Source organism: Silene latifolia, chromosome 6 (genome assembly GCF_048544455.1).
Source record: "Silene latifolia isolate original U9 population chromosome 6, ASM4854445v1, whole genome shotgun sequence".
In the NCBI taxonomy this organism is placed as follows: domain Eukaryota; kingdom Viridiplantae; phylum Streptophyta; class Magnoliopsida; order Caryophyllales; family Caryophyllaceae; genus Silene; species Silene latifolia.
Window position 1 is genome coordinate 23,888,707 of NC_133531.1, and position 25,922 is coordinate 23,914,628.

The 25,922-nt window shown below is 38.4% G+C and overlaps 1 protein-coding gene across 1 annotated transcript; it reads right to left on the reverse strand.

The window, feature by feature from the left end:
• Positions 1-14,633: 14,633 nt before the first annotated feature.
• Positions 14,634-15,860, reverse strand: LOC141587807 (F-box/kelch-repeat protein At3g23880-like). Its single transcript, XM_074409276.1, has one exon. The coding sequence runs from the start codon at positions 15,858-15,860 to the stop codon at positions 14,634-14,636; it is 1,227 nt and encodes a 408-aa protein (XP_074265377.1).
• Positions 15,861-25,922: the final 10,062 nt, after the last annotated feature.

The window sequence follows — 25,922 nt, forward strand, 5'->3', positions numbered from 1 at the left end:
GAAGTCTGCAAGCGCTTGCCCCTTTATCGAAGGCCTCGGCTTGTACTGAATGCCAAAGCCGGAGAGCTCTACTGCCCATTTGATAAGTCTGCCGGATTTTTCGAATTTTTCTAATGATTTCTCCAATGGCTGGTCGGTTAAGACCGTCACGGGATGTGCGTCGAAGTAGGGTTTCAGCTTCCTTGCGGCAACTACGACGGCGAAGGCTGCTTTTTCGATTAGTGGGTAATTTCTTTCGGCGGCCAGCAGTGTATGGCTGATAAAGTAAATTGGGTGTTGCTGCTTATTTTCTTCCCTGACGATTACAGCACTGATCGTGGCCGAGGTAACTTCTAAGTATAGATAAAGCGTCCCCCGGCGTCGGCTTACCGGGACAGGTCGGTAGTGTCGAAGGTGGGTTTCGATTGCCTAAAAGCCGTGCTCTGCTCCTCCCCCGCCTAAAGTTTTTATTCCCTTTCAGCACTTTAAAGAACGGAGTGCTCTTGTCGGCCGACCGAGAGATGAAACGGGCGAGAGCCGCCATCCTTCCGGTCAGCGTCATAACCTCTTTTCGATTTCTCGGCTCCGGTAGGTCTAGTATTGCTTGGACTTTCTTTGGATTGGCATCAATTCCCCTGGCGCTGACAAGCACGCCGAGGAACTTGCCGTTCGGACACCGAAGTTGCATTTCTTTGGGTTAAGCTTCATTTCATATTTCCTTAGTGAACAAAATGTTTCGCTCAAATCGGCTAAGTGCTCGCTGTCAGACTTGCTTTTTACAATAGCATCGTCGACGTAAGCCTCGATGTTTCGCCCTTTTTGATCTTGGAACACTTTGTCCACCAACCTAGTGTAAGTTGCGCCAGCGTTCTTCAAACCGAACGGTATAATTTTATACATGAATGTGCCGTGTATGGTGATGAATGCGCATTTAGGCATATCTTCCTCGGCCATAAACACCTGATGATACCCTGAGAAGGCGTCTAGCAAGCGAGGCTTAGCATGGTGTAGCCTACCTTCAAGGCCAATTAAACTATCTATTCGAGGCAAGGGATAACAATCTTTAGGGCACGCTTTATTAAGATTGGTAAAATCAACACACATCCTCCACGCCCCTGACGATTTCCTCACCATTACAACATTTGCTAGCCACCCAGGGTAAGTACAAGGCATGATAAAGCCCGCTGCTAATAATTTGTCTACTTGACTTTGATGGCCTCATCCTTCTCGGCCGAGGAGTTCCTCATCTTCGCTTGACCGCCGAGCGGTGGAGAGTACGTTCACTGTGAACGATCACCTCCCGCTCACGCCCGGCATCTCGGCACTGAGTATGCGAAGACATCTTTGTTCTTCCTCGCAGGTCTAGGAGATCGGCTCTGAATTTTGGCTTGGTCGACACCAAAGCGATTACGGTGCGCCCGGGTCAATTTCCATTTCCTCGGTCTCGGCTCCTTCGACCATGCCGACATTAGTATTCATCGGGTCGCCATCCTGCTGTAAGGATGGGCTCTTCCCTTTCTCCGACTTCTTCGCCACTTTGAGGGATTGCATGTTGCACCCCCTATCAGACACTTGGATATTGACTATTTCATCTCTCTCGTCCTTTGAGACGAGCTTTTGTGCTTCCCCCCGGTCCGAGACGTACATCAATGTCAGGGCCCGGATGGACATCACTGCATCGGCCTCGCTCAAAGTGACTCGGCCTATGAGAACATTGTAGGCAGACGAACCATCGATAACCACGAACTCGATAAAACATTTTTAGCCGCGTCCGCTTGGCCGAACATCACCGGCAGTCCGATTGACCCTGGGGTACAGGCCGGCCCCACGTAAGTCGTATAGCGGGTTAGTGCGGGGGCTCGGTCTCCAATCTTGAGACCGAGATTAAGAAAGCACTCCCCGAACATGATGTTCGTGTAGGCGCCTGTGTCAATCAGGCACCTTTTGACCAAGTGGTTGGCTATATCCTGGTGGACTACAAGCGGGTCATTTTGTGCATGGGCGATGACTCCCTCGTAGTCCTTATTTCCAATGGTTATATCGGGGATTGTGGAAGCGGGGATCGCTATTTTGGGCACAAAGTTGATGGCTTGGTATAACTCATTTAGGTGCCGTTTGTGCCCATTAGCTGACCCACCGTTCTCATTCCCCCCGATGACAACCTGGATTACTCCCATCCGTTGGAAAACCGATTTTCTATTCGCCCCGTCGGTGCTTGCTCCTGGGCCTCCAGCTACATACTTCCTGAGGCTCCCCTTTCGGATCAGCTCTTCGATGGCGTTCCTCAGATGTCGGCAGTTGTCAGTTTTGTGGCCGGTGTGGCCGTGGTACTCGCAAAACTGGCTTGCGTCACCGTCCCCCCTCGCCTTGGGGGGCCTTGCCCACTTCTGTCCATCATTCTTGCTTAGGGTAACGACCTCGGCTGGAGATGCGACCAGGGGGGTGAGACTACTGTACCGCTTCTGGTTGTACGGTCCCGAACTCCCCCCGGCGCCCGCCGAGTGCTGTTTCCTATTAAATCTCTCAGGCCGTGACCTATTCCCGTCACGGCGACCTTCATCTATGTTGTCCCGGCGGCTCTTCCTCTCTGGGTGCCCAGCTTCACTGTGGCCTACCCAGGTTTTGTGATAGTCTTCCACCTTTACGGCTCGGTCGGCCATCTTTTCGGCGGAGTCTAAGTTGAGGTCTTCGCACTTGATCAGCTCGTTTTTGAACTCGCCTTTCGGGAGGCCTTTCATCAGCGCGAAGGCCGCCAGTTCGGTGTTCAGCTCTCGGATCTGCTGAACCTTAGCGTCGAATCTCTTCACGTAGCTTCGGAGGGACTCGTCCTCCCCCTGTCGGATAGTTAGGAGATCTGATGTTTCCACGGCCCTTCTCTTGTTGCAAGCATATTGGGCTATGAAATTGTCTCTCAGGTCGGCATAACAGTATACCGAGCCATTAGGTAGCCCCTTGTACCAACTCTGAGCCGTCCTATGCAGGGTTGTTGGGAAGACTCGGCACCACACCTCATCAGGCTGCTCCCATACCGACATATACGACTCGAAAGCCTCGGCATGGTCGGTTGGGTCGCTATCCCCTTTGTATGATAAGGGCGGCAGCTTCAGCTTAGTCGGCACAGGGATTTCGAGGACATAGGTACTGAGGAGCTGTCTGACCACGTGTCGAATGACACGCGACGATCGGCTCCTCGCAACCTTAGTCCGGCTTCTCTCCCTCTGGCGGGAAGGGCTTGTTGTCCGACTTTGGTGAGTCGGACTTCTTTCATTCCTTCGGGGCAGGCCTCGTTGTTGCCGCGGCGACGCTGTCTTCCCGCGAGTGGGGGAAGGACTCAGGTCTGCCACTGGCACCACGGGCTCTGCTGGCATTCTAGCATGCCCAGCTCCTTGTATTGCCCCGGACAAGTTGTTCGGGGTCACTTTATGGGTCCTGGTCACCTGTGGATGCGCTGCCGTCACCGTCGTCGTGACAGGGGTAATCGGCGTGCTACCCATCAGGTCCAGGAATAGCTTTAATTTGGCCGCATCGACCACATGTCCCATGATAGTGACTTGGTCGGTAGGCAGCGGTGTTTCTGGCTCTTTCGGCATCCCGTACGCCGTGTCAGTGACTCAGCCGGTGGGGATCGCCGATCTCGAAGTGGAACGTGTCATCCTGGAAGAATGCAGTTCCTTCGCTCACAGTTTCTTGTTGCTTTGACATCTTCTTAGCTCGCTGAATGGTTTTTTTTTTTTTTTTTTTTTTTTTTTTTGTAATGTAGGTGACTAGCTTTTAGTATCTATTCCCACAGACGGCGCCAATTGTTCCGGGTGTAATTCCGGAGCAGGATTGTGACCACTTGAGCTTGTAGGATGATGTCGTTGCTCGTCTCTTCCTTTCACTCTGTAAAGATGAACAAACTGAGGGCTCGGCTTGGTACCGAGCGTACTCACTCCGACGCACAAGTCAGTAAACTTAGAGAGATAAGTTGTATGTTAACTTGGCAAAGTATATTGTAGAAAGATAAGGGAGTTTATACCAGATTATTCAGTTAGTTTCTCAATGAGAGATGATGAGTATTTATAGACTTTCACCTTTTGTCACGTAGTGGCCAAGTGGCTTTGTCGGTTAGACTGTTAATATGTTGACTTGCTGTCTTTTTAGCTTTGACCTTGCTCAATATGTTGACTCGGTCAGCGGGTGCAAAATATGCCACATCACAAACAATAATGCCAACTTGCCAATTGCAATGCAAGTACGTGGCCTTCTAAGCCAACTTACGTCTCAGTCTCTTATATACACGTCTTTTCGATATTAACTATATTTACGAGTAATAATAAGATTAGAAAATTTAATGATATATTTTTTTTTTATTTTTTTTTCGGGATATTACATTCTACCCTCCTTAAAATAAGTTTCGTCCCGAAACTTGAAAATATAGAAAATGAAAACGTTTAAACTTCGTTCTCAATACTCCAAAAAATCATAATAAGAATTCAACTTAATAATTAAAATTCTTTCGATTACATTTATGAAATGATTAAAGAAATTTGTGCGGCTTATGTAATGAAAGACAGGAATTCTCGTCGCGAACAAAAATTCGAGTAATCCAATTCAAAGACAAACTCAATTCATGCGTTAGTTAGCGCTGAACCGGTTATTAGATACCTCTAATAATATGTCATAACATCTCACCAACCGCATAAAGTTAAAGAAAACAAAAATTAAACTTTCATTTTTAAAATCTTAATAAAGCAATTTTTTTTTTTTTAATATACAATAAAATGCTTTGAAAATAAACCAAGGACTAGCTTGAACTAGTTAAATATTTTTTTAATATGTAAAACAATTCAAGTATAAAATTTCAAATGGGAACAACAATTTATAATGAATGAAGACAAAGAGTAGAAATCATAAAGGTTGAATGTCCCGAAACTTGACTATCTCACCCCGATAAATATGCTTATATATTATGGGGTACCCTATATTATGCGACTGGCAACTATATGCGATTCAAGCACAGGAAAAAAAAAAAGAATAAAACATCCTAATTATACATCATTAAAGAAATGTACCAATTAATAAATAAGTCACTTAAACAAGTAACACTTTATATCTACCCCACTCTCTATTAGTCGGTTTCTATTTTAGATACATTACGAGTTTTATAATATAGCCCCACGAATCTTTTTCCCGCTAGACGTGCGTCGAAGGCTCACCACGCGGTTGCAGGGCGGCTCTGATACCATTTTGTAACGCCCCGGAAAGCAGACAGGCAGCTCAAAATGACTCTTTTTATTAATAATAAACAGCAGCGAAATTACAAGGGCGTCACCGCCGTATTTCCCTTTCGGAGAATACAAGGCTTATGTAAAAAAAATAAATATAAAAACACTTTTTAAAGCTAAAAACTAATTACTCTGTTACATATTCATCCTATTAGGCCATTGATCCTATCTGAAATTCCTCACACTTGTCATTCCCGACACTTGTACGAAAAAGAATGAAAGTAACGGAATCACCAACCCAGGTGAGTATGACTCGGTCACCTCCACCGGCCCTACCTTCCTTCATTTTAATATTTTACTTCTTCCTGGTCGCACAAGTACTATAAAATAGATCACATGAACACAAATCGAATAATTATTAAATAGACATGCACAACCTTTGTCATTTTAATGCAATAACTCACTCCACTTTTATACCGGTTTACCATTACTGAATAGAGAGACATTACGGAGCCGAAACTCCTCCAGCCTAAGTCCACCTTTATGTACATAGTATAAGAAATCCGGGTCTGAGACCCATCTCGGCCATTGCCGGATAACATAATTATCATTCATATGGGGCCATACTTTCCCCTCCCCTCATCATTCATATGGGGTCATACTTCCCCCTCCCCTCCTCATTCATATGGGGTCATACTCCCCCCTCCCCTCCTTCCATGTACATAGGACAATACTGTCGTCTCTATCCAATAATTGTATCCCGAATGCGACAATTGGCCAATAGTATATTATAACGATAGTACCATTATCACAGCCATAACTTTATAAGACGTTAAATAATATAACATGTGGGCAGTATAACAATCATAAGATGAAATTAACAATAAAACTAATATAACGATTATTATTTTTAATCTCTTATTTCAAGATAAATAAAGATAAATAATTACTTATATCGACAAAGGGTCCCGAAATCATACCTTATTTTCTTATATAAGGAGTAAGTTGTATTTACGAAATATTATAAAATATTTTCCACCTTTCTAACTTTAGTGTATAAGAGTAAAATGAAAATGAGACTTTCACTGGTGTCTCTAAAATTCTCAACACATGACGGCTATTTATAGCACTCAAAAACTTGGGCAGTAAGGCACAACATACTAGATTTCAACATAAGTCATTTCCTTACTAATTAAGGAATGATTTTCCGTATGTCACGTATAGAAAACATGGCATACAAACAATAATGCCAACTTGCCAATTGCAATGCAAGTACGTGGCCTTCTAAGCCAACTTACGTCTCGGTCTCTTATATACACGTCTTTTCGATATTAACTATATTTACGAGTAATAATAAGACTAGAAAATTTAATGATATATTTTTTTTTTTCGGGATATTACAATTATTTATATGCTTATTGACTTATTGTTATAACAATTAATAGTATTATGATATTAATAACACAAAAAATGATAATATGTATTTTTAAGTATTAAGTCAATCGTTTAAGTAATATTTCAGATTTTCTCCTGGTATTTATAGGAGCAATAAATATTTAGTGATGTTTTTATTCTACGGAATACTTTTTTAGAATGTATATATACTTTTTCTGTTTACATTTGTTTTAGATTTCCACCAATGAGGCATTTTACATTCATTTCTATTTGAAAATATTTACTGTAGATTGCAACACTGGATTTTTTTTTCATTTATTGTTTTTGTTTTTTTGTCGTCATTATTTTTAACAAAGATTATTATTAATTCTACTAATCAAGTTAATTAAAAATTAAATTTGACGAATCATGTCATATAACACAATCCTTTAATTGTTTATTTTATATAAATGTAAATCAGTAAATGTGTCTACTAAACATGGGTGGCCCACATATGCAAAAAAAAAAAAAAAAAAATTTATAAACTCAACTTTCAACCACAGTGCGACACCTCAGCACTGTGGTTGTTCCTTTAATAAATAGGATAACAATATTCACATAAACACAAGTTTTACTTTACCTAAATAACAGTATGATATTAAAATTAAGTAAAATTTCTGATAAAAAAATATATACTTTTGAAGGAAAATCATTAATGACCTAAATAATTATTAACTTAATAAAAAATTAATTATAAATATTAATTTCGGATATCCGCAGGGTGATTAAGCGGGTGAGAGATGATAATCCATATCCCACCTAAATTCACCCATATCCATATCCTACCCTAAATTCGAAAAAAATTCGTCATCGATATCCCACCCATTTAATTTCGGGTGGATGGATATCCACAGGGTAAGGGTGAGACTGCCATCCCTAAGCACACCAATACTTAACGAAATTTTAAGCTCTAGACACAACCATCGTCTTTCTTATTTCTCATATCAAGACAGATATCTCAATTTATTTGGTCAGTCCATCGTTCTTATTTCTAGGGTTCCTACTTTCAATATTAATTTCTCAGTTTTGATTGGATAACACCGTGTTATTTTTTTGCTTATTTTGTTCTTAGTTTTTATTCAGGTGCTTCCTCCGACTGATTACTGCTTTCTATATCGATTGCCTTATGCCATTTCTACAGGTATAGCTACTTCCTTATACTGTAGACAAGGTGTTCGATGAAATGCCTAAGACAGTTCCTCTTTTTTTTTAGACTTCTTAGTTTGCAGTAATTGTTGACATTCATCAAACAGCTAGCTTGCACATTCAGATAACCTACGCAATCAGGTTAGCCTCATGAGTTGCTGATTAACAGTTAGATTATAACCGCTGGCGCTACGCACTGAAATAAACTTACTTCCATTCATAGTATTGAATCCAGGTTTACATTTCATCTTATTGAAGTGAAGTCATTATTTGCAATGCTCTTATAAGTGAAAGGAAGATTACAGGTGTACTTTGAGTAAAATTTGGAAAGTTCAAAGGCCTATGAGAGTTTGGATTGGAAAAAGATGTATTCCCATAGCAAGGCTTAGCCTTTCGATGCTCATGATGGTCAAGGGCTAAGAAGCGAGTCTTATCACTTGGAGCGTGCTTTTATACAACATGTCTCTTTTTGCAGGTACTCTCTTCTATAGAGTAGGTTGTGGAATATTATTAGCATACCGTCCTTTTAGAGTTTCTGTCCTTGCTTTTATCTGACTTACAAAGAAAAATGGGATTTTGCTTAGGCGATGTGATAAGAATTGCATCAACAGTTTGTATGTATTTGCTTAATGCAAGGTGTTCATTTTGTACTATATAAGGATATAAGGATATCCGAGTATATTAATACATGCACGAGTTTTTGTTGTAATTGTTTGTTTTCGTGTGTGAATTTTGGTGAATAAGGCTGTTTTTTAGATGTATTGATGATTTGATGTGTTTGGTTTGTTTGATTAGATAGTTTACATTTGGTTTAGATGAGCTTGTTATGTGAGCTAATGCAATGTGCCAGTGTGGTAGAGATTAGGAAGTCCAATATTCAATTCCCGTCACGCAAAACATGTGTAAAAAGGTAATATATGTCAACTATTAGACAGATGGATTGCAACAAGGATCCTCTCCATTTCTTTTCTCTCCATTTCCTCTCACAAACTCATTTAATAATATTATCTCATTTATACTCTATTAACCCTTTATTTTTATGCATAAATCGTGAACCGTTCAATGTTGACGAGATACAATCTTGACCGTAATGGCCTCTCCATTTCTTTTTAGGAAATGGAGAGAATTTTGGCTCGATGGATTGGTTCTTTGACTATAGAATGTCACGGAGTTGTAATGAAAACATTAAAATGATAGGAAATTAGGAACTGGTGAATGTGGTGATGAGTATTTTGATGTGAGGGAGTTGTATTCGTGTGAGTCGTGGTTGAAGGTTTGGCAGTTGAAAAAAAAAAGTGTTGTAAATGATATTAAAAAATTATAGAAACTAGTTTTAAACCCGTGTAAAATTGCACGGGTATGTATTTGAGTCAGTATTAATGTTTTTGGATGTATATTTGTTTTTGCATTTCTATTGTACTTATCTAGTTGGTCTAAATCTACGATCTACATAATTTATGTTTAAATTTGTTAAAAACACGTGTTCACATACACTGGTTTATAAGGAAAACGTAATCTACTCTTGTAAATAAAAATTGCATACATAAAAAACTTTACATCCGGATAAAAGAAATATAATCTAATATAATCAACTTTAACATATGTATGTAATTCATTTGCGTTTTATGTTCGATCCCGTATATAAATGTTATTCGTTCCTTCTTGAAATTATGTAATTTTATTATTATGTAATTTTGTTTTAAAAATTATGTAATTCAATTTCATTTACTCGCATTTGTAATTCATTCTGCGTATATGTTATTAATTTTATTTACACGGAATGTATACAATTATTTCATAATATTAATTCATAGATTTTTTTCATAATATTATTTCATAGAATTTGTTGTAAGACGGAATTTATCGCATGTTTGAAAAGACGGAAATGTGAAGAAATAAATACATTGCACACTCACGGGTCCCACCATAACATGAATTTTAAAAAAAAAATGCATTAATGACGTGGCGCGCTGAGGATTGAGTATTGTCTTTTGTATTAATATAGATAAGATTAAGGGGTAAAAAAAAATAGTTACTAACACTTTTTTTTTACATATTTTAAATGTAATTAAAAGATAAAAGTATATTTATTTAATCAAATTCAATACTAACGTAAATGATATTAAAAAATTATAGAAATTAAGTTATTTTAATAACTATTTTATCGTTAAAGGTTATAAGAATCATACTAGCTATATAAATTTGTTTTAGGATTTGGGTCAAACTTGTTAAGGGGTAGGGTTTGATATTTTCGCGTCTTAACCCTAAAAAAATGGGTCGGTTGGATCGAGTTACAGATCAGATCAAAATTTGCCAATCTATATTTTATAGATATAAAAGATTCAACAATATTTTTTTGGAAGAATGCAATGAAAAATTAGAAGAATAAATCACCTTAACAATATACTCCCTATGTCATACAAGATTTTTCTTTATTATTTTCATGTTTTGATCGGTCACACTATTAAAATCCGACCGAACACCCGAACTAGACCCGAACCCAAATTGACCTGACCCAGTATATCCCGACCCAAATATTTATTATTGCAAACTGATTATTATCCAAAATAACTTCATGATAGAATTCGGTCTTGCTCAAAAGAAATGAACAAACTACATCCTAAATATGAGAATTAGTGCTTCAAAAGTAGATAATATTTGGTGTTGGGATTTGGAAAGTAACGACGTGTATTCGGTTAGATCGGCATACAAAGGGTTAATGTCTGAAGGTGAGATGGGGATTGAACAATCGGATAGAGCTAAGGAAGTTGGGTTATGGAAGCATATTTGAACAACTCAGGTTTTGCCCCGTGTCAAGGTCTTTTTTTGGTATTTATGTAACGATGTTATTGCCAAAAATAAAAATATCGCTAGTAGAGGATCGCTGTAATACTACGGTTTTATGATTCTATGGGTACTCTATCCAGTGGGGCTTACTCTGTCGAGTAAGTAGTTTTTGACACAAAACATTAGACTGCCTGTAGGGTACTCGATCGAGTAAGTTGGGGACTCGATCGAGTAAGGGGCACTCGATCGAGTAAAGAGCACTCGATCGAGTAAGTCACTTACTCGTTCGATTAAGTGAGTTTTACGAGCTGAGTTTGACGGGTTTTGTTAATGATGCGAGATTAATATAAAAGATGAAAGTCACTATTCTTAATCACTGTTAAGATTTCTAAAACCTTTTTGAGAAGAAAAGAAGTTACGTAAGTTGTGTTCTTCGCATTGTTAACAAATCTCGTGGCTTGGAGTGTCGGATTGCATCGTTCTTTACGCTGTTGAGATCGTTATGTCGAGGATAAGCGTTCTATATGATTTTCATTATGTTTTATTAAGTTTGGTTAAACTCTAATTGGGTGATTTTGGGGGTTTTGGGTGATTTGTATGTATGTGGTTGTAATTGTATGTATGTATGTTTTAGGAGGAGGTTTCGTAGAAGAAAGATTCTGATTAGCTGCTAAGACCGTCTGTGGTAGAGCTGATCATCTCCGGGCCAGCCCGTCCAGCTCGGCCCGTCCAGCCCGTCCAGCTCGGCCCGTCCAGCCCGCTATTTAAGCGGGCTTGGTCACATGACTTTTTTTAGAAAAATGGTTAATGGACAAGGAAAACTCGGCCCGCTAAGTTAATGGGCGGGTATGGACTAAATAAAAATGTTCGTGGACAGCCCGCTAGGCCCGCTAAGCTTATAATGTACTCCGTAATTTTTACTTCATTAAAACCATTAACCAAACTAATTAATTAACTAAGTCCATGTAATAATCCAATACCTAATTAAATTAATAAAGAAAAATAACCTTGAAATCTCAAATTACCCAAACCCACGTACTGAATGATGTGAATGTTTACCCGATGTACACTTAATTTGGGCATTTGTTATGCCTCTTGGTGTTAGTATGAGGACGTATTTGCGTTCGCGCAAAGATACACTCTAGTACTATACAAAGAGTAATTCGGTTCTGGTACGAATATATGTCATTATGAAGCTAGTGTCTTTTTTATTTCAAAGCCCGGTGGCCCATGGGCAGGCCCGCCAACTTATAACGGACGGGTATGGGCAAATTTAATAAGCTCGTTAGAACGGGTATGGACATAAAAAAATAGGCCCGCCGGACACTTTTTATACATGGTGGCCCGGCCCGTGTCCGGCCCTAACCCGCAAACGATCAGCTCTAGTCTGTGGTGTTTGCATCTCAGGTAGGGTTTCCCTACTCAGTATTAGTTATATGACTTTGTTGGTATTTATGTTGTTAATGTTGTAGCTGTTGAGAAATTATCTATTGGATTCTGATTTGGTGATTGTTGGTAAAGTATTATGATTATCGTATAACTGTCAGTGATCTTCAGGGTGCGTCCCTGGCTGAGTGGAGTCACTTGCGGGAGTGGCTTCACGCCCTTGATTCGCCTTCTGTGGAACCCGCCACAGAAGGGATGTGCACATTAATGGACTTGGTTTTATCGCTCGGATAAGATGAGCAGGGCTTAGGTGGGAACGACTGCGGTCCCCTACTGGCGGCGAGGAATACTTGTTGTGTGACGGGTACTCTGGCAGGACTACACGTTTCAGTGTGTAGTCAAATATGTGGAGATAAGGTGTAGATGTCGTGACTGAGATGTTTGGATTTGAGTTGGTTGTATTTCGTTTATTGCAGCTGTTGATTTTGTGTAATTAGTACTGACCCCGTTTAAATGTTTTGAAAACTGTGGTGATCCATTCGGGGGTGGTGAGCAGTTATTGAGCAGGTATGAGACGATACGCATGAGATAGCTGGGATGAGTCATCACATTGCAGTTTTAGAAGTCTTCCGCCGTGTCGAACATTTATTGTAGTTGTTTAGCATTTGACAGTTTTGAGCCTTTGAGGACCTTGTATTTGTCTTTTAAGAGTTTGGAGTTTTGGCATGTAACACTTAAACTTATTTACTATTTAAGTACGTTTTCTTATTGTCATTTTATTTATCATTGCTTCGGGCAACCGAGATGGTAGCATTCTCATACATTAAGTGGTACTGGTAAGGCACTTGGAGTATGGGGGTGTTACAATCGGCTATCAATGTGGCCTGCCCGTGTTGTTTTAACGAGATCGAGTGGGTGGGTTGGAAGGGTGTGGGAAAGGTTGAGGTGGAGGTAAGATCATCTATGGGATATGATAGGTTGAGGGAATGGGTGGGAGATGTGTCGAAAGAGCTTGAGGCGGGTGAGTATGAGGCGTTTATGGTGGTGTGTTGGGCAAGATGGGAGGCTCGAAATTAACTGGTCTTTGAAGAACACAGGATTTGTGGAGCTAAAGTGGTCCGTCGGGCAAAAGAATTATTGAGAGAAATGAGGGAGATAGAAGATGATGATGGAAGGATAATGTGTGTGGATAATGAGAGAAGCGGAGGAGTAGGGAGTAAAAAATCTGGATGGAGGAAGCCGGGTGGTGATGTGGTGAAAATTAATGTAGATGCCGGAGTAAATAAAGGTCAGGGGACGGGGTTGGGGTCATTTGCAGGGACGCGGAAGGAAAGGCTATGTGGGCTGTGGCAGCGAAGCGAAAAACTGAAGTTATCCCGAGTGTGTCGGAAGCAGAGGCGTTGTTATTGGGTGCTCGGATGGCGGCTAGACGAGGACTTAAGAAGGTGGTGTTCGAGCTGAGAGTGACTCGAGAGTGACTGCAAGTGTGTGATCGGGGCTTTAAAGCAGGATTCGACGGGTCGTAGTGAATTTTTTATGGTACTCGTTGAGATTAGATCAATTTGTAAGAGCTTTAATTATATTTCTTGGTCTTCTATTGGTACAAAGTCTAAATGAGCTTGCTCATCATTGTGCGATGGGTACAACTGTTAGTTTTTCGACTGCTACTTTACCTCTTTACATTGGAAACCTTGTTGACTTTGATTGTTTGAATGAAAGTTAACCCAAGTTCGTGGTTTTTATATAAAAAAAAATAACTTCATAATAGATGACCCGAACTCGAAATGCCCGACTCGAACTGATCCAACCCGAAATCTACAAACCCGAAATAACCCGATCCAAAATTGACCGGCCCTACCTCTATGTAAATAAAGAATGGAAAATATATTCACACAAAATCTCATTTGTGAGGGCAAATGGGAAGGGGTTTTGAGAGCCGAGATGTCTCTTTAAAGAGACCGTCACAACCAAAAAGGATTGATATATTTACTTCATTTCATCTCCATCCTTTCCTTTTGTTTTCCCTTCATATTTTACATTCCAGCCACCACTCAAAGGGGAATTATGAAGTGCCGGAAGGTGGAGACAAACATCAGTCCACAACCTCGTTCCGTTCTCTTGTACCATCATCACCCATATGCTCTCATTTTCATAAAAAAGCATTGAAAATCGCAAGTGCTCCCCAAGACGAAACACAAACCTTGATGGCCCTCTTTCCTCTAGAGCAAATGGGAGTTCCAAGCAGGTGAATATTTCCAAGTCGAAGTCAAGAGAAACGAGATGAGTCGATTGAAAGCTAACACTTGTTCTTATTTTTCTAACAAATATGAAGACCAGATAAAAATAATGGAAAGTAATTGAATTCAATGTACCTGATAAAAGGAACTCAAAGCTAATCACTCACTAATACTCCCGGAATGACTATCCTAATTATCTAGTCTAGTAACTGAAATTCACAAAACAGTTCAACATCTAATCAGAATTCAGAATATAAGCAATCATATGAGCAGCTAAATAATTAAAGACATTAATTAATACTAAACATAAAAAATACTCTAGGAATAAACAGTGTTTAGTTTAGCTAATCGAACAGCAAACAGAACAAACTGAGTAGCGACTCGCATATCCTACATTTACCAGCACACGGCCTTCCCAAAAACATCCGTAAATGATGGTAGTATTGTTTTCTCTTATTTATGGTAAAGACGTCATATTCTCAGCTCCGTATCCTTTCCATAACACCAAGCTCTCCGTATACACTCCCAAATTCACACATGTGATCATTGAGTCAAGTCCCCTTATTTCGCCAGTAGAAATATTATACGATTTATCCCCAAAAATGAAAAATCTTCCATCATCACTCTCATGATAGAGTACAATTGAATTTTTCCCGTCGTTAAAGAATAAATCATAAACATCATAATCCGAAGAATACCATTTAGTCCACACCCCCTTACCTCTCCCCTGCTCCATCACCCATATTCTGAAACTTATACGAGAAATGCTGAGAAGCGCTAATGACTCCTCTAGAAGAAACAAAAACCTTATTGTCTCTGGTTCGTCCGAAGCAGCTGGGATTTCCATAAAAGTGAATTTTTCCGAATCAAAGTTAAACGAAACAAGATGAGGTGATTGATAACCAGGTTTACCTCCAATCCAATGTGCAGCCCCTTCAAAGTAGAAAGCTTCTGGCGGTATAATAAATGAACCCAACGTAATACTCTTAATGTCGCTAATGCTGATATCCAGGCCATCATTTCTAACAGTCCATTGTTGATCACTGAGTGTATAAACTGCAACACTCATCTTTGTAGGCGATATAACCTCGGATGGTCCGTATGAAATCGCAATAACTTTATAGTCCTTACTACAAGGCGCGAATCCAAATAAATATGTACGACTGTGCAACGGACAAGGAGGCAATAACAATGATTTTCTAATAGAAGGGTTCCACAGACTCATTTGTTTTCGAAAATAACCTTCGTCTATATTGCCCTCATTAACAAAGCACCACGTTAAAAACAACTCATTACACCTCCCTACTATAAAGTAACAATCGCAACTGTCGAAAATATGAACAGTTTTATTAAGAGTGTAACCCTTATTATCTTTCAAGAAGCATGCTACTCCAAGATGATGTTCCAATTCCAACAGCTCAAGGGCAAATATTTTACACGTGTTTGAATTTATTTTGGGTCGTTTAAGCGCATAAACCAAGTCAGGGTGATCAATAATGGAGCACCAAGATTTACAGACGCACCTGAATCTTATTAGGGTTTTCACCGGTAAGTTTGAGAGAATATGTCTCCAAATTTCCGGAGGCAAGTACTTGAAGTCGAAACTATGATCCATGATCGATGACGATGAGGATTCTTTGCTTTTTCCAGCTCTTTGCATTCGCCTTAGAAGTTCAGTTAACATATAAGAAATTGATGAGTAGAGCCGCACGAGGGTTTTCATTTGGACTTTGGAGGAACGGATTTAATGAATTAATGAATTATCAAGGTAAATCAATATCAATAACAATCAATCATCATCATCCATATAAATAAAAGCTTTTTTTTGGAGAGACTTGATAGTCTCCAACTGTTGCAAAACACTCTTATTTACAGATGATTATTTTATTTTCCGATTAGAATAAGGAAATAATTAATTATTTACAAATTTTCTACTAGAATAAGTAAATAGTTAATTATTTACAATTTTCTATTAGAACTCGGAAAGTACACCTTGGTGCTTAACCTGTCAGATTTTTGGAGACTGAAATCAAATTGGTAGGACAAAGGCCAAAGGTATGCGACTATGCGCTATAACAAATTGATGAAATTGATCCTACCAAATTACAATCCGTTAAAAGCTCTAGACGATTACAAAATGAGAGTGGATAGTCCCCGTTGAAATTAAACCATCTACAACCAAAGACAAGGTACAATTGTACACCTTTGTCTAAAAAAAAAAACCAAAGACAAGGTGGGTTGAATGAGCAAGAGCAAATGTAAAGGCCAAAAAGAAGGCGAGTTGTATACTTTGACACACAGTAGCGGAGCCAAGATTTGAACTTAGGGGGGCGAAAAATTTTAGGGGGGGCGAACGACTAATTTCATAAGGCACCCCGAAAAAATTTCGAAAAATTTAACTAAAAACTTCGAAAATTTCATCCGCCAGGGGGCGACCGCCCCTGCTATCCCCCCCCCCCAGCTCCACCACTGTTGACACATTAGAAAGCGGACAACAACAGCAACATCACTGAAGAAGTCTTAGCTAACGGTAAAGACAGGGAACCTAGGTACGATAGGCCGCAGGTTGGGAATCTCACCTTCATAGTATTATATGGCAATTGGCATGTACCTCCTCTCGCACCAGAAAAAGAGAATCAATCAATCGGCAACAAAAAGGACAATAAAACTTAAGAAGAACAACAATTTGCAACAAATAGTAGTACATCTGGCAAATCTAACAGCACCAGGAAAAAGGAGCGATTCATTACATATCAGCTTTTCACTAAGACACAATCTCGTACTCATGGCAAACACTCTATATCCTTTAGTGAATACCATATCAGAAAAAATTATAACAAAGTAAAGCACTGCTACACTAATGTTTAACAGTACATACAAATAACAAAAGTAGATTGATCTGTCACTAATGTAAGTTCAGTGATTTTCCTTGTCAATCATAGTTGATAAAAACAGACAGTAGAAGGAACAAGGGAGTGCTGGAAACTGCATTCAAAATCCATCACCATACTTTAAACCTAAAGACTCCTAATTTTGAAGACGATGAAGTATAGTGCACGCATCAGTCAAGCAAAATCAGGTCGGAACCAGTGAGGGTCTTCTCATAATCATCCATAACACTTAGCTCACATTTACTTTGATTGATTCCATATCCATTGCACAATACCAAGCTCTCAAAATATGTCGTCATGTCTACATCATGGCTCATAGATTGTCCAAGCTCCCGTACTTGGCAAGTACGAATATTATATGACTTCTTCCAGTAAATGAGATAGCCACCATCACCCTCACAATACAGTACCCTTTGTGTTATTGTTGATCCCACACAGTCGAACAAATCAAAACCCTCACTACTCGAACGACCTGAAAACCATAGAGTCCACTCTCTGCTTCCACTCTCCTGTTTCAACACCCATATTCTGAAACTAACCGGAGAAATGCAGAAAAATGCTAGCGAATCCCCAAGAAGAAACAAAGACCCTGAATTAGTATCTATATCATACAACGAAGCGGGCAATTCCAAAAAGGTGAAATTTTCCGAATCAAAATCAAGGGAAACAAGATGAGTCGGATAATCAAATTGACTACTAGTATCTGTTGGAACTATGCCCCAGAGCAATCGTTAATGAAACGTTTTTGAACAAATTTCATACAGTGTAATTATTAATGGAGATTAATAATTAGATGGCATTTTCTTATTATCTTATTAAGGTATTAATACGATGATAAATCCTTGATTAAACTGGTATACTTGACATCATAATGGAGATTATGATCATGAGAGTCGAGTATTATAGAGTTTAGTCTAAAAGTGTTCTTGGTCGTGTGATTATCAGAATGGGACTATGATAATCCGGATAGACCAATATATTGATAACGGTACTCATAGGATGAGTATTAATGGATCTCATTCATTAAGTTATAATATAGATAATGCATATGGAGATATGATTATTGAACGTGATCAACAGTGAGATTTCCCAAATGGTTATTATTACCTATGCACTGTCAATGTGGAAATTCTCTTAAGGAATAGTTGTATATATTTTATCCTTTGACCTGAGATCATCATTGTAGTTAATAGACTACTTATTGTACTTAGATACCGGACACCTAGTGTGTAAAAATGCTAGTTGAATGGTCATTGGGTATAATTAAGTACCTATGCAATTAGTGGTGAGTCAAGATGGAATCCGTCAGCTCAAGGTAATGAGTTTGAACTCTATGTTGTCATTAATCTTATTGGTCATATAAAAACCTTGGCCAGGGTAGACGAATGATTTAAGAAAGGAGTTTCTTAAAGTCATTTTCGACCAATAATGGTAGACATGTAACATAGTGGTCGTCTAGTGGGCTTTGACAGTCAAACCATACCCTAGGATGATCCGGAGTTGGAACGACGGAGGGAAATAAATACAGTATCCTTTACCAGGTTCGAGTACAGTGAAATACAGTGAATATTGGTATTCACGCTATCCGGCCGTTGGGGAGTGTTGTTAGACGCCAACCTCGATTAATAGTTAATGAGATTAATTATTACCGGTTTAGCGATGAACCTATGTGGTCACACACTTACGATGTGATATTTAACGTTTACGGTTATTTAATTTATTATGAAATAATTAATTAAATAATCTCGACGACATATTTTTATATTGTCCGCTAACACGGAAATATAGTTAATATCGGAAAGACGTTTGTAAGAGAGACGGACCGAAATGAATTGATCTAGGCCACGTACGTTATGCATGGAAATCAAAAGCAAAGTTTGATTTTGTATGTGTACGTGCTCCAATTATGGTCAAACCTTAATTATTAAGGATGTGACTCACCAATGAGGGCAATGACATGCCTTAGTGGCTAAGTTATCATTTGGCTATAAATAGAAGTCTCGGCCATGCATTTTTAAAAAGGCATAAAAAACAAGTTTGTATATTGTCTTCCTCTCATACACTAATAAGTGGAGAAAAGTATTTTCTTTATATTCCGAGGTCGTCTCAAGGGTTGAGAACGTTAGTCTATCTATCGGTGTGGATATATTAGAGACTCCGTATTTTCGGGGTTAGACCAATTTATTGTCTACACATAAAGTATGTGTACTTTTACCCAGTTTTACAAGTTTTAAAATGCAATAGGTCTCAGGAGGACCGCGTTTCTGTCTTCCGCTGCTACATGTAATGTACCGCGGTCCCTTCAATTGGTATCAGAGCCAATTTTGCATTTACATTTTGTAAATTTGGGTCTCGCGAGAATTGTTCTCGTAATTCGTTGAGTAACGAATTTATTACATGCATGCGTAAATAGCTTTTGTCTATTATGTGGATATAAAAGGCGTTTCCACTTCTATGATAATCATTGTTTCAATCATTACATTTTTTGATTATTTATTGATAATATAGTGTCAGTGTAATGTTTGAGTAACATATGAGTTGGTAAGTTGTTTTAAAGCTTATGATTGTTATTTAGCATGCAAGGTATATGCTGATAGGAGCCGACTCTTGTATGAGATATGAGGGTTAGTCTTATTAGTTGGGTTATATTAGATATAGCCAAGTGTGTTATTAAATTGTTTAAATAACACATAAAAAAAAATGGATTACTACAGTTATGCGATAACTGTGTACGACAGTTATATAAGATATATTTGTTAAGTGCTAATATTTGATATAAGCACTTCTGTTATTCAAATTGTTTGAGTGACATTAAAACTTGACCATTAAAGATTATTGAGTTTTTAATTGATAAAATATGAGGTATTTTGTCAAAGGTTGCCACTCAGGTAGACAATAAAGTTATTTTATTTTTGTTTACAAGAAGCGACCTGACAACCAGGGGGCTTGTAGTTCGGAGATATAATAATATTGTCTATTGTATGTGATAAAGGGTGAAGAAAAGTTAACTAATCTTATACTTTTAGTCTGGACAACCCAGAGGGTATGACATTTATTAATTTTCTGTCACTAGAGTGGATAAACTCAACTACACTGATAGGTACGACCTGACAACCAGGGGACTATGTAGTGTAGAGCCTGAAATGATTTTATAAGATAAAATCAGATGAATTTTAATTATGATGAGAAGCGACCTGACAACCAGGGGGCTCATGCATGTTTTAAAATTCTTATATATCATTATGAGGAAGTCCATATCATGATGATGTATGATTATGTTCTTATTTGGATTGTTTTCTTTCCGATTAAGATTTCTCAAAGAAGGCTAGTGGGAGTACAGTCATTTTCCTAATGCTATGACATATTGGTGATAGGAAATGGTGTGCTAGCCATGCAGGAGAGAAAGATTTGGCTATCTTAACAGTTCTCCATGAAGGATATGGGAGAAGCGGCTTATATTCTTGGAATAAGAATCTATGGAGATAGATTCAGGAAGCTGCTATGGCTCTCCCAATCTTTGTACACTGTCATGTTGTACAAGGTCTGATGTGGCTTACCCGCTAGGAGTAGCAAGTAGGCATCAGACAATCCGGGTGAGGAACATTGGAAAATGGTGAAAACCATCCTTGAGTACTTGAGAAGGACTAAGGACCAATTCCTCATTTTTTGGAGATGGTGAGCTAAAAGTGTTTAGCTGTACTGATGCTAGTTTTGCATCGGATAAGGATGATAGCAAGTCTATCTCTGGTTATGCTTTAACCTTAAATGGTGAGCAGTGAGTTGGAAAAATTCCAAACAAGCTATAGTGGCTGACTCAGTAACCGAAGTAAAGTACTTAGCCGTATGTAATGCTGCTAAGGAAGCTGTTTGGATAAGAAAGTTCTTAATTGAACTTGGTGGTGTTCTTTCAGTGGAGGAAGGTGTTCCTCTATTGTGTGTCAATAAGAAGTTATTGCACAGGCTAAAGAGCCCGGGGTCCAGCAACGATCTAAACATGTTCTTCGGAAATTTCACCTGATCGGAGAAATGTTTGAACATGGAGATGTTCAAATCCATCAATTGTAAGGGAAAGAAACGATGCAGATCCTTTCACTAAGGCGCTTTGATCAAAGGAGTTTGACAAGCACGAGTGGAATATAGGATCAAGGTTCATGGCCGATTGCCTCTAGGTCAAGTGGGAGATTGTTGGAACTATGCCCCAGAGCAATCGTTAATGAAACGTTTTTGAACAAATTTCATACAGTGTAATTATTAATGGAGATTAATAATTAGATGGCATTTTCTTATTATCTTATTAAGGTATTAATACGATGATAAATCCTTGATTAAACTGGTATACTTGACATCATAATGGAGATTATGATCATGAGAGTCGAGTATTATAGAGTTTAGTCTAAAAGTGTTCTTGGTCGTGTGATTATCAGAATGGGACTATGATAATCCGGATAGACCAATATATTGATAACGGTACTCATAGGATGAGTATTAATGGATCTCATTCATTAAGTTATAATATAGATAATGCATATGGAGATATGATTATTGAACGTGATCAACAGTGAGATTTCCCAAATGGTTATTATTACCTATGCACTGTCAATGTGGAAATTCTCTTAAGGAATAGTTGTATATATTTTATCCTTTGACCTGAGATCATCATTGTAGTTAATAGACTACTTATTGTACTTAGATACCGGACACCTAGTGTGTAAAAATGCTAGTTGAATGGTCATTGGGTATAATTAAGTACCTATGCAATTAGTGGTGAGTCAAGATGGAATCCGTCAGCTCAAGGTAATGAGTTTGAACTCTATGTTGTCATTAATCTTATTGGTCATATAAAAACCTTGGCCAGGGTAGACGAATGATTTAAGAAAGGAGTTTCTTAAAGTCATTTTCGACCAATAATGGTAGACATGTAACATAGTGGTCGTCTAGTGGGCTTTGTGTCAAACCATACCCTAGGATGATCCGGAGTTGGAACGACGGAGGGAAATAAATACAGTATCCTTTACCAGGTTCGAGTACAGTGAAATACAGTGAATATTGGTATTCACGCTATCCGGCCGTTGGGGAGTGTTGTTAGACGCCAACCTCGATTAATAGTTAATGAGATTAATTATTACCGGTTTAGCGATGAACCTATGTGGTCACACACTTACGATGTGATATTTAACGTTTACGGTTATTTAATTTATTATGAAATAATTAATTAAATAATCTCGACGACATATTTTTATATTGTCCGCTAACACGGAAATATAGTTAATATCGGAAAGACGTTTGTAAGAGAGACGGACCGAAATGAATTGATCTAGGCCACGTACGTTATGCATGGAAATCAAAAGCAAAGTTTGATTTTGTATGTGTACGTGCTCCAATTATGGTCAAACCTTAATTATTAAGGATGTGACTCACCAATGAGGGCAATGACATGCCTTAGTGGCTAAGTTATCATTTGGCTATAAATAGAAGTCTCGGCCATGCATTTTTAAAAAAGGCATAAAAAACAAGTTTGTATATTGTCTTCCTCTCATACACTAATAAGTGGAGAAAAGTATTTTCTTTATATTCCGAGGTCGTCTCAAGGGTTGAGAACGTTAGTCTATCTATCGGTGTGGATATATTAGAGACTCCGTATTTTCGGGGTTAGACCAATTTATTGTCTACACATAAAGTATGTGTACTTTTACCCAGTTTTACAAGTTTTAAAATGCAATAGGTCTCAGGAGGACCGCGTTTCTGTCTTCCGCTGCTACATGTAATGTACCGCGGTCCCTTCAGTATCTCCATATAGAGCATTTCCAAGCCAGTGAGCTGCCCCCTCACAGAAATAATACGGCCCAAACAAATGCTTGAAGGACGAATAGTCAATATTGAGACCATTCTCCCTAGCAGCCCATTGTGGATCACTAAGTGTGAAAACTACAACACGCATTTCTGGAACCTCATTACCCTGAGGTTGTTTAAATGCAATTGCTATGATTTTATAATCCTCACTACGAGTAGCGAAACCAAGAGCAAAGGTAGGTGTGTACCCGTCACTGGGACGTAGGGGACAAGGAGGAAGTAGCAATGATTTTCTAATACTCGGATTACATAACCTCATTCCTTTAGACAAGAAATTTTGAAAACGGTTTATTAAAAGCAAAGAATGACACGTTCCATAAAGATCATACTTTTCAGTTGTCTTAAAAATTTGATCGATATTTCGAAGAGTGTCAGCCTCACGAAGTGTCAACAAGCATCCTCCATATCGTGTGACCCCTAATCTCTCCAGGGATAATAACTTACCCGAATTTGATTTATTATTGTTGTAAACTTTACGATGCAAGTTAACGAAATCAGGGTTATCGACAAGGGAGCACCAAAATTTGCATACGCACCTGAATCTTAATAGGGATTTCACCGGGAGTATTACAAAAATTAGAGACAATATTTCTGGGGGTATGTATACTTTTGAAGACATTTTTGAAATCTTTATGTTCCTGCAATTCATTTTTTTTCTTCTCCAATTGATTGTTGATGGACTTAGTGACAAGGGAAAAGTGAAAACTGAAAAGGGTTTTTTGAGAGGTTAATATGTGATGAAAGAAGTCGTAGGGTTTATTATGCCATCTCTATGGTTTTGAGATGATTATATACAGTGTATATAACTGTAAAACTGTGGAGACATTTTTTCCTTGAGTTTTTCAACAAGTCTTTTCAAATTACTTCCTAATTTAACTTCACTCAACCATAATTCAAAATGCACAAATATTAAGATAACAATAAATAAGTGATTAGGGCAGTGGCGGACCCAGACAATTTAGGATGGGAGTGCACAATTTGAAAAAAAAAAGTCGAACAATATAATAAAATGATCAGTAAGTAAATTATACATCTGATGTAGTACATCAGATGGTAGAATTTTTGAGTATTAAGATAAAGTTTTTGAGTTTTAATCTAAAATTTTTGAGTTTTATTTTAAAGTTTTTGAGTTTATTTACTTAAATTTTAATCTGAAAAAGTTGCATCATAATTCAAGTTTTTGAGTTTATTTACTTAAATTTTAATCTGAAAAAGTTACATTATAACTCAAAAAAATTACATATAAGCTCAAAAAAATTTGATTTTTGACATCATAAAACTAAAATATAATTTATAAACTCTATAGTACTAGAAACAAATACACAAAAACTCAAACAATCATTAAGTATGATGTAGTACATCCGATGTACAATCCTCTCTAAAATGATTAAATATTAAACTTCATCATCGTCTTAATTATATACTCACTCCGTCTAAATTATTTGTTTACCTTTAATTAAAATACCCCTTACAAAGAATAAAATAGGCAAAAAAATGTTTAGGACGAATGAAATAGTAAACAACACGTCAAAAAATTACTAGTACGAAAAATTTAAAGCAATCCGACGAGATTTCATGTTCTGAAAACGTTTCGACGATATATCTTAATCACTTATTTGCACCAAAAAATTTTTTACTATATATGTAACTACTAACTACGGAATGCTTTAAGAGTGGATTAATCATACTATTCCTTAACTTATTCTTCACCAATACTTTCAATCAGTTATTCATTGTAAGAACATAGCAAAGGAGAAAATGATGAAAAGTTTTTACTGTAATACTACGGTTTTATGAGTCTCTGGGTACTCTATCGAGTGGGCCTTACTCTGTCTAGTAAGGGTGTTTTGCGATTTAAAATAGTTTCTGACCTGTAGGGTACTCGATCGAGTAGCCTTGGTACTCGATCGAGTAGGCGGTACTCGATCGAGTAGCTCGATCTGCGGGTAATGTTTTATCGGGTTTTGTTAATAATGCGAATTAATATATAAACACTTCCGTCACTTTCATAATACGCTTTACAAACCTAGTTACTTTGAAAAAGAGATTTCAACCTACGTACTTCGCATTCATCGCATTATTGACAAATCCCGGAGCTTGGAAGGTCGGAATTCATCTTTCTTTACATCTATGTGATCCTTGCGTTGAGGGTAAGATCTACGTACCGAATTTGTTATATTTAACTAAGTTTCGTTAAACCCTAATTTTGGGAATTGGGGATTTGTGCTAGTTTTGTGTGGTTAGTGATATATGTGATGTTATGTTAGGAGGAGGATTCGTAGAGGAGGCTTTTTATAACAGCTGTTGAGATCGTCTGACTGTATTGCTTTCCAGGTAGGGTTTTCCTTACTCATTATTAGTTACATGATATGTGTGGTGATTGTGCTGTAGATAGTGATTGTTGATTGATTCAGACGGTTGTGATTGTATATTGTTGGTTGATTCAGACGGCTTTGATTTTGGTGTTATGGTTATTGTTTATCATGTCGTGTTCTTTGGGTGCGTCCCCTGGTGAGTGGAGTCACTTGCGGGAGTGGCTTCACGCCCTTGATTCGCCTTCTGTGGAACCCGCCACGAAAGGGATGTGCACATTAAGGAATATGGGTTTATCGCTCGATGGAGATGAGCGGGGCTTAGGTGGGAACGGCTGCGGTCCCCCACCGGCGGTGAGGAGTAACTTTGTTGCGATGGGTACTCTGCAGCGGGGCTACACACTTTAGTGTGTAGTCAGTATTGTGGAGTTGATGATGGAGTTCGGAGTATATTTGTGACGATTGAGCTGTGTTGATTGTTGTATTGTTGAGTTATATAAATTGTGTGATTAGTACTGACCCCGTTTATTGTTTTAAAAACTGTGGTGATCCATGCGGGGATGGTGAGCAGTTATTGAGCAGGTATGAGTAGAGAAACATGGGATAGCTGGGATGTATCACCTTCAGATGATAGAGTCTTTCGCTGTAGCTTGAGTAGTTTGTCAGACATTTCAGTTAGTTGTTTAGACAGTT